The sequence below is a fragment of the Cynara cardunculus genome, unplaced genomic scaffold (assembly GCF_001531365.2).
Source record: "Cynara cardunculus var. scolymus isolate 2C unplaced genomic scaffold, CcrdV1 Un_Scaffold_2113, whole genome shotgun sequence".
In the NCBI taxonomy this organism is placed as follows: domain Eukaryota; kingdom Viridiplantae; phylum Streptophyta; class Magnoliopsida; order Asterales; family Asteraceae; genus Cynara; species Cynara cardunculus.
In genome coordinates this window covers 31,965-47,403 of record NW_020200982.1, presented here as the reverse complement: position 1 = coordinate 47,403, position 15,439 = coordinate 31,965, and the positions used below count along the sequence as shown (strand labels likewise).

The 15,439-nt window shown below is 36.1% G+C and overlaps 1 protein-coding gene across 1 annotated transcript; it reads left to right on the top strand.

The window, feature by feature from the left end:
* The first annotated feature begins 388 nt into the window (after positions 1 to 388).
* LOC112502875 (vicilin-like seed storage protein At2g18540) lies at positions 389 to 727 on the top strand. Its single transcript, XM_025106888.1, has one exon. It carries the CDS (start codon positions 389 to 391, stop codon positions 725 to 727), a length of 339 nt encoding a protein of 112 aa, XP_024962656.1.
* Positions 728 to 15,439: the final 14,712 nt, after the last annotated feature.

Below are 15,439 nucleotides of genomic sequence, written 5' to 3'. Positions count from 1 at the left end.
ACTATAGATGTGGAATACACTTTTCACATTGGTCAACCGCTTGCTGACAGGGAAGATAGGGAGCCTCGACATGTGCTCCATGAGCGTACTTCAAATCGTCCACGAGATTTTCTTCGACCTATATCTTGACTACTCCTTGATACTCTACACAGAGTTCAAGGCAGCCATGGCCAAGAAGTGTCAAGAAGTGGCCAAAGGAAGACAGTTGTCGCCTCTATTATTTCCCCGATTCTTGGGTCTTCTCCTAAGACCAGCGCTCGACGACAACAACATTGACATGGGTCGTCTACCTCCTCCCAAGGTAAACGTGCTCACTCAATACAGACCAATAGTGAACAAGGAAGGTTAAGAAGCAGAGAGGCCTATTTTGAAGAGGCTCATGAGCTATATGAAGTCCAAGGAGATTAGAAGAGTATACATACGTATACGCGAGACACTAGGACCAGTGTCTCGAACCCCGTTACGCATAGGAACAGCCGAGCAAGAAGAGAGAACTGAGGACACATCAATGCCTCAGGCAAAGGGAGAAACGATAAGAGCAGAAGAAGAGAGAATGAGAGCTGAGAAAGAAAGGGTGAGAGTACAACAAGAGAAAGAAAAAGAAAGAAAACTAGAGGAAGCAATGAAAAAGAAAGCTGAGACGGAGAAGAAGAAAAAGGAGGCGGCAGAACGAGCAGAGCAAGAAAGATTAGCTGAGATTGCTCGTGTTAAAGTAGAGAAGGAATAAGCAGAAAAAGGCTCATCAAGTAGAAATAGCTCGCCTGAGGGAAGAGGCAGACTCAAAGCATAAGAAGAGGCTCGTCAAACCTTGGCTCACCCCTCTAGTCCAAACCAAGAGGATGACCAAGAGCACTGTGACGATGCTGCAAGGTCTTACACAAGCGAGGAAAGTGAAGAAGAGGAGGAAGAAAATGAAGAGGAAGAGTGTGAAGAAGCAAAGAGTGAGAAAGAAAAAGAAAGTAAGGGAGAAGAAGAGAGCGAGGAAGAAGAAGATGAAGAAGAGGGAGGAGGTGCAGCAGTTGCTCTGCCTCAGGGCGGGACAGAGCAGCCTAGGCTAAATAAGCACATTAGATTTACCTACCCAACTCCCAGTGCAACCACATTATCTGACTCCGGTGGTTGAGACACGGAGATCATTGAAACAGAGGCGCACACCTCGAACCCTAACCAACCTATCCAACCAGAGGTCGCATCTGCCTCTGGTTATATTAGCCAAAGGGAAGCCTCGCCACAGGGAATACCCTCTCAAAAGGGTGCAACCTTTGAAAACATAAGTGATATGTGTCCCCATATCACGCCACTTTCCTATGCAGAGGAATTTGTTTCCTTTGCACGAGTAGACCCCCAACCTTGTTCAGAGCAAGGAATAGGTGCACCAGACTTTGAGACTCTCGACCAGTCTTTTATTCCACTCATGGAGAGCCCTCTGGCTGGTTTTGAACCAGCCTTGGGTACTCTCCCTGACAGAACAGAGGTAGTGAATTCTCCTCAAGGAGAACCACGAGGATCCTCTGGAAGTCCTTCCCTGACTAACGTCAATCAAGTCGTGAATGAAGGCATCCTTGGAACAGGGACTCAATCTGGCCCATGTGTTGAGCCAGAGGTTACACCATCTGTATATGTCACTAGGGAAGAGTTCCATTCCCTTTTCACCTCTATGCGTTGCTCCTTGGAAGAGCTAAAACTCATCATGGCCCGTGTAGAGCCGTCACCTTCTACACCTGCTCTGGATGAGATACGAGCATCCTTGGCAGTACTACGAGCTGAGTCTTCGATAAATGCTTCTCGTATCAATACTCAAATGGAATTGATGGCAACCAATACAACAACATTACAACAGGTCGTTGCATCTCTACAGAGGGTTGAGGCATTTTTCAAAGTTTTATTTACTGCTTTGCGTTTTTCTTTGAATATCCTGTTTAATCAATAGAAATACATTGTTGTTCTTGATTCTTACTTTAAGTAAACAATATTTATGTGAATTAAGAGTATCTGGGTTCCAACACCATGTCTTTAGTTTGCAAAGACAAACTGCATGAGTCTAATTTACAAAAGATCTATGATCTCAAAAAGGATTTAAATTCCAGTTTTGATGAAAGAACCAAGCTCATGAGTCAAATCATGAAGCTTGAGGAAGTTATCAAACAACCTTTGAGTTCAGATTTTAAAAATTCAGTGATTCCTCAGTTTGATCCTCAAATCAAATGCACGGTTATTGATAATATCAATTTTGATGAAAGTGTTTTTGAAGTTGGAGAGTCTTCAAGGTTAAATTCTAAAAATTATTTTCAGACTTCTCTAAAATCTGAAAAATCTAAAATGTCTGGGTGTTCAACTGTCAAATCCGCTGTGAATTCAAATTTCTTATCTGTCAAAAATCTGAAAGTTGTTGGCTTTTTATGGAGAAAGATAGACGACTTGCAGAAAGAAAGTGTTAATTCTTTCAAAATCAATTCTTTTGCAAAGATTTCAAATGTTAAACCTGGTAGTTGCAAATGTGCTTAAGTTTAAAAAATGAAATGTAATTTGAATGCTGAGTTGAAAAATTCAAAACATTTTACTCATTTAGATATACTTTCTTTAGCCCCAAAATATTTTCTTTACAACTATTTTGGTTATAATTCTTTCGCCATCAATGCCAAATGCAAAAAACCGACCAGATCTAAGAAGTCCAAATCCTTATTTGTTCCTTTTCACAAATATATAGCTGCAAATGGTTCTCGTGCTTCAAAGAAAAATATTTCATATAATTTTTTTCAAAAGAAAGAGGAACCATACTTTGTTGAAGTGGAAATAGGTTCCTAAGCAAATGTATGAATGGCGTGATAAAGTTATATCTACTAATCTTCCTGATGCTAGCCCAAGTGTTTTAAAGTGATTTTTGTGAAGAATTCTAGATACTTTAGTCTAGAACTCGGTCTTCAATGTTGTAGACTTCTAGATAAATCAATCTAGAACTCGGACTTCAGTGATTTAGCTTCTAAACAATTTAGTTGAGAACCTGCTCTTTAGTTTTGTGACTTCTGAACATGAAAGTTCAGGACTCAAACTGCAATATTAGAGTAATCATAATGATGTTTATCCTCCACTTTGTACACAAGACAAGAGATCATCCTCTGATTATGTCAAGGGGGAGTGTCCAATATACTAATTTGTTTGTGTATGAGTTGAATTCACAGGGGAGCATCACAATTATCATTTCATTTCTGATCTGATTCTAACAGGTATAAATTTCTAATCTTATTATTCGTATACATAGAAGGATAACTTCTATGTGTATAAAATTGTTTTCATAAATGTTGAAACCACTTCTTTGAACTTAAATGTTTTACAATTCTAATAAGTGTGATTTTAAATGATTTTTATTGTTATTTTTTTAGGAACGAGTACTATTTCTGAACAGGTATTTCATTGAGATCGTACTTGCATATTTTCTTTTCGTACATATTTCCAATACATGTTTCAGTTGTTCTTTAAACCGTTATTATCATGTCTTTAAAATGATAAATCGTTTTCAGTGATAATACACTCGTTTGTATTCAATGTTGTTTTCTGAGCTTATTTGAATAATAAGTCTTTGATTGATTCATATTTCTTCATTCTTTAATTGTATAAATCTGTAAACTTGTTCTTATAGATCTTCATTCATTTCTCACAATTTTTCTGAATAATCTGTTTTGAACGTCACTCTTTATTTAATCATGTGATTAATTGCTACATTTTTTATTGATCAATTTTCATCTGATCAAATGTAGAAAATTACAATATTATTTTTGATCAATCATTTGTGATCAAATGAGCTTACAATGTGAATTTTTAGAAAGGACTGAGAGCTTAACAGAAATGTCTCTATGGACTATCAGAACCAACAACCCTACCCAAGAGGAAATCCATATCTGAGTGAGCTTAAATGAAAAATGGGTTTGTGTGTAGAGCTTAAAATATAAATGAGAGGGTAGTTGATGCGAGCTAAAAGAATTGATGAGAGTTATATCCAGAATTAAATGATTAAAAGAATCATGTTCTATCTACTATAATTCGGGCAACCACACAATCTATTAATTCTCAACTCTTTGGAGACTAATATTGAAAAAGGCAAGCCCAGGCCAACTCTTGTCATAAACCCCACCAGCTACTCATTTATCTCTTAAAAGATAAGTGTTTCAATAACACTAGGTGCACGCAGCTCATAATCTATCGATTTCTCATTCGGAGATAACTGATATTGAAAAAAGAAGGATATTTGTCCCCCCCCCTTCAAGTCTTATTGATTACAATTGAGTCTGATAAATTTGTGTAGTCCACACTGTTTATCATTTTGAGCCTAATCTGAAGCATTAGTTGCTTTATCATTTCTCCACTACACAAATTTATAGAATATTTGTTATTCTATCATAACATTCATAGATATGCTTTTTAATGCTATCAATGATTGAATGGAAGTCCTGGTGAGATAAACATTAAAAAGTCTGATATATGAAGTGCATTCGTTGTACTAAATATATCAGTTATATTCACAGGCCAATCTTTTTATCAAGATTGAAAACAGGTTCATAAGTTGAATCTAGTTCTTTCCCTCACCTTCATAATCAAAAAAGATTTTATAAGCGAATCTAAAAAGATTTGCTTAACTTTTTATGAATTGATGGCATTCTTACACGTATCAGTCATTTCAGAGCAATGATGTAAATGCTCCTCATATTCATCATAAGGGAGTTTATATTGAAAATGAATGAAGATTTCTGCGTCAATTTCTGAAGATCGGGAAAGGTGTTAAGGTTTTCAAGGAGTTGATCAATAATTGTTGATAATTGTTGAAGATTATTATGCTGCAAAGCTCAAGGGAGAGTGAATATGAAGATAATTCAATTTTTGAAAAGAAAGTTTTTGTAAAGTTTAAGGGGGATATAAAGTTTTCTGATGTTCATCAAAGGAAGAGATTATCTGACATTTTGTTGATAAAAAAGGAAAGTCATTTGGGAGAGATTGTTTAAAGATCTGAAGGTTGCTAAAAGCTTTGAAGACCATATCTTAAAGAATTAAAGTTCTCTGAAGATTGCTGTTGTTTTGGACTTGAATCTAAAGGGGGAGATTGTTGGAACAAAAATGTTGTATTCAAGTCCCGATGCTTAAACTGTTTTAATATGCTTTGTAATTGTTTAGTTAGTGTTTCCTTTTGTAAGCTTGGTTTGATGTCTTTCTATTTTGGGGTTGCAATAAATAGCAACTGGTAGTTGGTAGTTGTAGGTTAGGACATTTTGACCGATGCAATTCATACGCATATTGATAGATTGTAATCAAGAACACTGTTCTCCCCAAAGTTCATCAATGGAAGCTTGTCGACACATATTGATTGAGTTGTTAATTGGACTTGAAATATGGGATCACATATCTGTCTATTTGTTAACTTTTTTTCTTTAGTTGAACCCAAAAAAGCAATGAAGCTGTCACTGACCCAAGTTGGGTCAATGTTATGCAAGAAGAACTCATTAAGTTTGATAGAAATAAAGTGTGGTATCTTGTCGCACATCCATTCAACAAAACTGTTATAAGCACAAAATGGGTCTATCGAAACAAGTTGGATGAACAAGGTGTTGTAACGAGCAACAAGGCTCGACTTGTTGCTCAGGATACATAAAAAAAGAAAGCATCGACTATAATGAAACCTTTGCACCAGTGGCTAGACTCGAAGCAATTCGACTCTTCTTAGCCTATGTTTCCCATAAGAACTCCAAAGTCTATGAAATGGATGTAAATAGCGCTTTACTAAATGGAAAAGTTCAAGATGAAGTTTATGTTGAACAACCTCCAGGGTTTTCTTGACCCTAAGTATCCAAATCATGTCTATCGATTGGATAAAGATCTTTATGGGTTAAAATAGGCCCCCCGAGCCTGGTGTGGCACCCTTTCTTCATTTCTCATCTCAGATAAATTTGTACGTGGAAAGATTGACCAAACCTTATTTCTTAGGAAAGTCAAGGGTCACATCATTCTTGTCCAAATTTATGTCGATGATATTACATGTGGATCCACTAATCCCTCTTTGTATTTTCATTTCTCTGAATGTATGAAGAAAGAATACAAGATGGGCATGATGGGAGAACTAACATATTTCCTACGTCTTTAAATTAAGCAATCTGGTAAAGGCATTTCGTAAGTAAGAGTAAGTATGTTAGGGATATGTTGAATAAATTTGAACTAACCAACAGTTCATCTATTAAAACTCCCCTGGCTCCCCCTCCCTATAATGCTGAATAATGACCTAAATGGGAAACTTGTAAATGATATCGCTTATAGAGGAATGATCGGCTCCTTGTTATATCTTACAGCTAGTCGACCTGACATCATGTATTCTACCTGTCTCTATGCACGATATCAATCTGAACCCAAAGACTAAGGTTTTGACCTAATAGGTTATGAAGATAGTGATTTTTTTTTCAGGTTGCAAGATACAGAGAAAGAGCACACAGGAGGTTGTCAGCTTCTTGGTGGAAAGTTGGTCAGCTAGACAAGCAAAAAAAAACAAAATTCAGTGTCCACATCAACTGCTGAAACTAAATATGTAACCGCTAGAAGTTGTTGTGCCCAAATTCTTTAGATGAAAAAATCAGCTTAGTAATTATGATCTTCAGCCCTTTAAAATCCCTATCTATTGCGATAGTACTAGTGCTATTGCCATTGCAAACAATCTTGTACTTCACTCTAAGGCCAAACATATAGAGATCATATATTAATTTTATCAGAGATCATGTTATGAATGGTGATGTTAAACTTTACTTCGTACCCAAGTTAACAATCCCAGAACATATAATGATACAAAAACACAATACATATACTCATATGACAACATAGAAGTCATAGTACATTCATAAATCTATGTTTACACATCATAAGAAAGTATGGATTAACAAAAACTTTATTAGTTTCAACCCATTCATCTAATTAAAAATTCATTACATTTTTCCATTGCCTTTATCCTGAGATGACGGACGACCTGCAAAACAGATTAGTCCAATAATTGAGCGTTAGACCAGAAGGTCTAGTGAGTATATTTACTTATATAAAACATGTATATTTCAAATTCCAAGATATATCAAATCTGGATCTTAATATAACATTTCATCATTCATCTCTCGCGGTTACACCGCCATTTCCTATAGAGATAATATAATGAAATTTATATTATAATCTGGACAACACATTAATCGAAGATGTTGTAATCCAAACAACACATTACTCAAAGATGTTGTAATCCAGACAACACATCAACCGGAGAGGCATTGTATCCGGTCAACACATCAACCGGAGATGATGTATTTCAGACGATACTTTAGCCATAGATGATGTATTCCGGATGATACTCTAGCCGAAGATGATGTATTTTGGATGATACTTTAGCCGGAGATGATGTTTCCGAACAATACTTTAGCCCGAGATGATGTTACACCTGGACATTGCTTGTCCGATGAGAGGACTCATCCGGACATTACTTATCCAGTGAGTTTGGTTCATAAAACAATCCAGACAATGAATATAATAGTATACCAATATAGGTAAACATCATGAGATTAATTCAAATGCTAAATTGTAGAAAGAATGCGATAACCAGACATATAAGGCAATAACTCACTTTTTTTCGTTTGAATTGAATCTTTGGAAACTTAACTATTCTTTGATCCTTGAAGACTTTCTTTGAGATAGAAAGACTTTCCAAAATCAGTAAACCTTTTCCATTCATATGCACTTGTTATAAATAGCAAGTGCATAGCCGCACATCCTTTTCCTTATTCAACCTTAAAATAATCCCTCTCACGTATACATACATAAGTATACGTAACACTTTAATCAAGAATAATTTATAATATAAGAATCATAGATCGACTCTTTTCAAAATCTTGATTGCCAAACACTAACCCCGAGCTTTCCATACTAATTTATTCTGAACAAATGATTAACGAAACCAAATATTTCAATATCCCCTCCTTAGAAGAATTTCATCCCGGAATTCAGGACGAAATTCTACTAAGTAAATAAATAAGGATATTTCATTCGCATATCTGCCTCTGCTTCCCAGGTTGCGTCCGACCCCTTATGATAATGTCACTGAACCTTCACTAATTTGATTTTCTTATTTCCCAGTTTCTTTACCTTGAAGTCAGTAATGGCTTCAGGGGTTTCATCAAAACATAATTTCTCATCAATATTAATTTGTGGTAAAGGCATCGCTATGTTAGGATTTGCTAAACACTTCCTCATATCTGACACATGAAAAATGTTATGAATACCACTTAACTCCAATGGAAGTTCTAGTTTGTAAGCTAGCTCTCCAATTCTTTCAATGATAGGAAAGGATCCAATATACCTTGGGCTCAACTTTCTTTTATTTCCAAAACAGACTGCCCCTTTCCACTGTGATACATTTAACATTACTCTATCTACATTTGGAATTGAAATGGCCTTCGACGTTTATCTGCATAACTTCTTTGACGTTCTTGAGCCACTTTCATTCGTTCCCAGATTTGGCAAATTTTATCCGTTGTTTGTTACACTATCTCAGGTCCAGCTAACTATTTTTCACTTATCTCATTCCAACACAAAAGAGTTCGACATTTTCGTCCATACAAAACCTCAAAAGGTGCAGCTTGAATACTAGAACTATAATTGTGATTGTATGCAAACTCTACAAAAGTCAAATGCTATCCCATGATCCCCCAAAATCAATAACACAAGCTCTAAGAATATTTTATAGAGTCTAGATAGTTCGTTCACTTTGTCCATCCGTTTGAGGATGATAAGTTGTACTTAACTTAATCTGTGAACCTATCTCTCTTTGAAAACTTTTCCAGAACATAGAAGTGAATCGACTGTGTCGATTGGAAATTATTGATAGGGGAACACCATGACGGGTCATTATCTCATCAGTATACAATTTTGTCAATCTTTCCATTGAATACGATTCTTTTATCGATAAGAAATGCGCAGATTTGGATAATCGATCTACAATAACCCATATGGCATCATAACCTCTTGGTGTTCTCGGTTATTTGGTTATGAAATCCATAGTAACATGATCCCATTTCCAATCGGAATTTCAAAGGAATGTAATTTACCATATGGACGTTGGTGTTATATCTTTACCTGTAAACAGGTCATACACTGCTCAACATTTTTAGCTATAGCTTTCTTCATGTCTTGCGACCATTAATATTGTTTCAAATCCTAATACATTTTGTTTGTACCTGGGTGGATAGCAAAACGTGATTTGTGAGCTTCATTAAAATATGTTCTCTGAGATTACCATAACACAGTACCCAAGTTCTGTTTTGAAAATTACATAATCCCCTACCATTCTTTGAAAATTCATATACCATTCCACCAAGTCTTTCTTGTTTAATCTTATCCTCCATATGTTCACATTGAAATTCCTGCAACTCTTCCTGGAATACTTGGTAATAACTCAATAAAGCTATAGCTTTGATGATACCACTTTTCTCTTGACGACTTAAAGCATCAACCACCGTGTTTGCTTTTCCCGGATGGTATAATATTTCACAGTCATAATCACTAACCAATTCTAACCATCGTCTTTGGCGCATTTTCAAATCCTTCTGATGGAACAAATGTTCTAGACTCTTATGATTTGTGAAAATTTGACATTTCGTCCCATATAAGTAATGCCTCCATATCTTTAAAGCGAACACTACTGCTGCTAACTCCATATCATGAGCAGGATGTTGCTTTTCATGATCTTTTATTTGTCTTGAAGCATAAGAAATTACCTTCCCACGTTGCATCAATACGTAACCCAGACCCATCTTCGAAGCATCGCTATAAACTACAAAATCTTCCATTCCATCTAGCAAAGATAGAATTGATGCACTGCATAACTTGTTTTTTATCATTTGAAAAGCTTGATCTTGAGCCTCTTCCCATTCATACTTTACATTCTTCTTTGTCAATTTAGTAAATGGAGTGGCTATATGAGAGAACTCATGTATAAACTTGCGATAATACCCTGCCAATTCCAAAAAGCTTCAGATTTCGGTTGGGGTCTTTGGTGCTTCCTATTTTTCAATGGCTTCAATCTTAAAAGGATCTACTTTGATGCCCACTTCGGAAATAACGTGACCCAGAAACTGAACCTCTCGCAGCCAGAACTCACATTTTGACATCTTAGCATACAACTTTTCTTGTTATAGTAATTTCAGAAGTAATCGTAAATGGTGAGCATGTTTTTCTTCCGATCGAGAATATATCAAAATATTGTCAATGAAGACAATCACAAATTTGTCATGATATGGGCGACACCCCCTATTCATCATATCCATAAAGGCTGCAAGTGCATTTGTATGTCCAAACGACATAACCAAGAATTTGTAGTGTCCATAAAGTGTACAAAATGCCGTTTAACACATCTTCGTTCCGAATATTCAATTGATGATAACTGGATCGTAAATTAATCGTTGAAAAATAAGTAGCCCGAACCAATTGATCAAACACATCATCAATTCTCGGAAGAGGATACTTATTTTTTATTGGTAATTTATTCAATTCCCGGTAATCAATGCACATTCTCATTGATCCATCCTTCTTCTTCACGAATAACACTGGCGCACCCCATGGAGAGGTACTTGGTCGAACAAAGCCTTTATCTAGCAACTCTTTCAGCTGCAACATCAGTTCCTTTAATTCAGAGGGAGCTAGCCTGTACGGTGTATGTGCAACTGGCGCTACCCAGGTACTAACTCAATCTGAAATTCTATTGATCGATCAGGAGGTAAACTTGTCAAGTCTTCTGGAAATACTTTCGAAAATTCCCTTAGAACTTGAATATCCTCCATCTTTTTCTTTTCTTTCTTCATGTCAATTGCATAGGCAAGAAAACTAACACATGTATGTACTTTCGAGCCTTTAAAACAGAGATAAGGCTGGAATGACAATCCCGCCTATCACCATAGATTATAACTGGTCCTTTCCCCGCTAGATCTATATGAATCATTTTTTCAATACAGACTATATTAGCTTGATTTTTAGCTAACCAGTCCACGCCATCACGATTATATCAACTCTCTTATCGGTATGGAAAATAGTTGTATATAGGTACCTCACACCCTTCTACGTTTATGGTACAATTATAATTTATTTCCTTAACTGACACTTCACTATCGTTTGCTGTTTCTACTATCAATACCTCATCTAACGCTTTAGATTCTAAGTACGCGCAATTAACAAATGATGGCGATATGAAAGAACGATTTGCACCAGAATCAAATAAAACTTTGGCACATATTGAATTAACAAAGAATGTACCTGTCACCACTTTAGGGTGGTCTTCTACCTCGCCCCTCGTCATTTGAAAGACTCGTCCTCTAGCAGTCCTCTCACCATGTTTTGTTTCCCCAAGACCACTCGGAGCTTTACGATTAACTGTTGGCCCACGATTAGGTGGAACATAACCAAATCCTTAGCCTCTAGAATAACCAGGTCCTCAGCCCCCAACAAAACTAGATCCTCGTCCCTTAGCTTGGGGACAATCAGCGTTTACATTTTGAGAGGAATTGCATGTAAAGCATCTTCGTACCATTCGACAATCTCTAGCAATATACCCTGATTTCTGGCACTTGAACCATGTTCGTGACTCTGTATTGCAGTTTTCTTGATGTACTTTATGACATTGCATACATACTTTATCCGCAAACCTTGAGATTGGTCGATTTTGATTTTCAGTAATCTTTGGCCAACGAAAAATCAGTTGTTATAGCTTCCCCTTTTCTTTTATCCCCAACCCTTTCTTGTGGTTGGCGATTGATATCCTGTTCCAGAATTTCTGAAGCATCAACCGCTGCCTGAAATGTAGTTGGATTTCTAGATATCACATATTTTCGGAGATTAGAATCCAAACCCCAGATATACTTTCTAACTTTACTTCTTTAAGTTGAAATATACGCTTCAACAAACCGAGACTGTTCCATGAAAACTTTTGAATAATGACGAACTGACATGTTACCCTGTTCCAAATGAAGAAAGTCATCTTCTAGTTTCTGAACAGCTGCTTCGGGACAATATTGAATCTTAAATTTTACCACAAATTCCTCCCACAACATAGTCTTTAAATTATTTGGATCCAAACTTGACAAAATCCCCCACCAATATAGTGCGCTTGATCGCAATCGAGACACAACAAACATGACTTTATCTTCCTCTGCACTTTTGTTGGTTTGCATACTTAATTCAATTTATTTAAGTCAACACATGGCTTTAACAGGGTCACTTTCTCTGGAAAACTTAGGGGGCTTACAAGAAAGAAATATCTTGATATCCCCTCCTTTTTGTACTGACGATGAAGTAGGGGGTACAGATGTATTTGTTGTCGGTGTACTAGCTCCGACTTCCTCTTGATAATTTGGATCCCTTATTTCTTCTGGGTCATGATGTGCAGAACGTCCCAGCAAATTTACCAAACTTTCCTGAAGTTTTCCTAGTTCAGCTGCTAACATTTCCTGCGTAATATAACCTGGGTCATAAGCATGACCTCTACCCCTTGTTCTGCCCTTTCCACGGCCTGACCTGGAACTTTCTTGTGCTGATAGTTCTTGTTCCATATGAGTTTCTTGTTGAGTATTTCTTCCCCTTCCTTGTCCCCGACTTCGACTTCGTGTTTTACTAGTCATAGCATTCTCTAGATCCTCTTCTCTGTTTATCATTCCTCTTCCCCGACCTCTTCCATGGTCAGTAGAAGTCCTTCCAAATCGATTAAGATTATCTGCCATCTTTTCTTAGTTTTCACAATACTTTCACGTCCTTTCTGTAACAATAAACACATACATGGTTATTCACATACCAAAGTATGAAAATATGATTATCCATGGGTCAAGTATTTGTAACTTACGATTACATTAATCACATGTAATCTAACTTTATCATAATTATTCCCACAACAGGTTTAACTATAACATTCTCATGTTCATAGTCCCAGGGAAACGTATTATCACATATTCCACACCTCTAGTTTAAGTCTAACTATTAATAAAATACCCAGATCTCTTAAACTAAGTCTCTGATACCAACTTTAACAATCCCACAACATATATTGATACAAAAACACAATACATATACTTGTATGACAACATAAAAGTCATAGTACATTCAAAAATTCGTGTTTACATATCATAAGAAAGTATTGATTAAAATTTTTTTATCAGTTTCAACCCATTCATCTAATTAACAGTATGGATTAACAAAAAATTTATCAGTTTCAATCCACTCATCTAATTAACACTTCTATACATTTTTCCCTTGTCGTTATCCTGATATGACGGAAGACCTGCAAAATAGATTAGTCCAATAATTGAGTATTACACCCGAAGGTGTAGTGAGTATATTTACCTTATACAAAACATGTATATTTCAAATTCCAAGATATATTAAATCTGAATCTTATATAAGATTTCATCATTCATCTCTCGCGGTTACACCGCCATTTCCTCTCTTGCGGTTACACCACCATTTACTCTCTCGCAGTTACACCTCCATTTCCTCTCTCACGGTTACACCGTTATTTACTCTAGAGATAATATAGTGAAATTCATATTATAATCCGGACAACACATCAATCGGAGATGTTGCAATCCGGACAACACATCAACCGGAGATGCATTGTATCCGGTCAACACATCAACCGGAGATGATATATTTTGGATGATACTTTAGCCAGAGATGATGTATTCTGGACGATACTTTAGCCGAAAATGATGTATTCCGGATGATACTTTAGTCGGAGATGATGTATTCCGAATGATACTTTAGCCGGAGATGATGTTACATCCGGACATTGCTTGTCGGATGAGAGGACTCATCCGGACATTACTTATCTGGTGAGTTTGGTTTATAAAACAATCCAGACAATGAATATAATAGTATACCCATATAGGTAAACATCAGAAGATTAATTCAAATGCTAAATTGTAGAAAGAGTGCGATAACCAGACATATAAGGCAATGACTCACTTTTTTCGTTTGAATTGAATCTTTGGGAACTTGACTATTCTTTGATCCTTGAAGACTTTTTTTGAAGAGAGAGTAAGACTTTCCAAAATCAGTAAACTTTTTCCATTCATATGCACTTGCTATAAATAGTAAGTGCATAGCCGCCCCTCCTTTTTCTTATTCAACCTTAAAATAATCCCTCTCACATATTAATACATAAGGATACGCAACACTTTAATCAAGAATAATTTATAATATAAGAATCATAGATCGACTCTTTTCAAAATTTTGATTGTCAAACACTAACCCTAAACTTTCCATACTAATTTTTTCTGATCAACTATTAACGAAACAAAATATTACACCCACTGAGTACCAACTAGCTAACCTGTTCATTAAACCTCTTGACAAAACAAGATTCAATCTTTAGTCAGCGAACTTGGAATGTTGAACACTGAGTATTAACCCTCTTAGCACTAAGCATCACTTAGTGATACAAAGTGAAATGATTCAGTGTTTCTCATCCCTTCCTTCTTAAAAATTTAAAACTATCATTGAACACTTTCCTTATTCAGTGATCCAAATGTTTAAAAATAAAAAGCTAATGACCGTTCATATTTAATGACGTCATTATTATTTTTGAATAAATGGACTAATTTCATGCGCGTCTTTCTGACACATGTTGTCCATTACTCTTCCCAAACCAATCACTCTAAAATGACGGGCATAAGATATCATAATTACACATCTTTTCGAAGCGTCTTTTTTCTCTCTGTTCTTTCTCTCTCACCTCACCTATAAATACCTCCCTTACCCTTTCATTTATTCTTTACACAATGAAAGCTATACACAAATTATCTCTCTATTGTGTGCAAAGCAAGAACACCAAGAACACTCTCTACAAACCAGTTCTTCCCTTTTTCAATTGTCACACCCCGCTAAAGCGAAAAGACGAGAGGCGTAACAGGTAAGCATTTCATAGCTCGAATCGATAGATAACACCATTAAATACATAATCCATGATAATTTACAAATTCATAAATTTACGGTTCACGATGAAAACAACATCATTTACAAAAAGAGATTTCTAAAACTTGTGAACATGTGTTATCACATAAGATTTTCCAAAACTTCCATTCTTACTTAAATTCCTGAAAAGCATGAAACATAAAACGACGTCAACTACAAGAGTTGGTGAGTTCACGGGTTTTCATATGCACAAAATATTTACAATGCATAAATCACAACTTGCAAACTTATACAAAACATGCACAATATAAATGTAAATTTTTCCATCGATGCTTAAAAACTTGAGACGGTACAGAGCCTTACCTGACCAATGTGCCCTATTAGTTTACGAACTACCATAAGTGGCCCATTCACTCACTTAGGTACCACGGTTCGTATCAGTACTACTTCAACGGTGGCCCATTCGCACACATGAGTAGACTAT

What these genes read in the sequence shown, in the direction of transcription:
- LOC112502875 (XM_025106888.1), top strand. Translation starts at nt 389, where the DNA reads ATGAAGTCCAAGGAGATTAGAAGAGTATACATACGTATACGCGAGACA.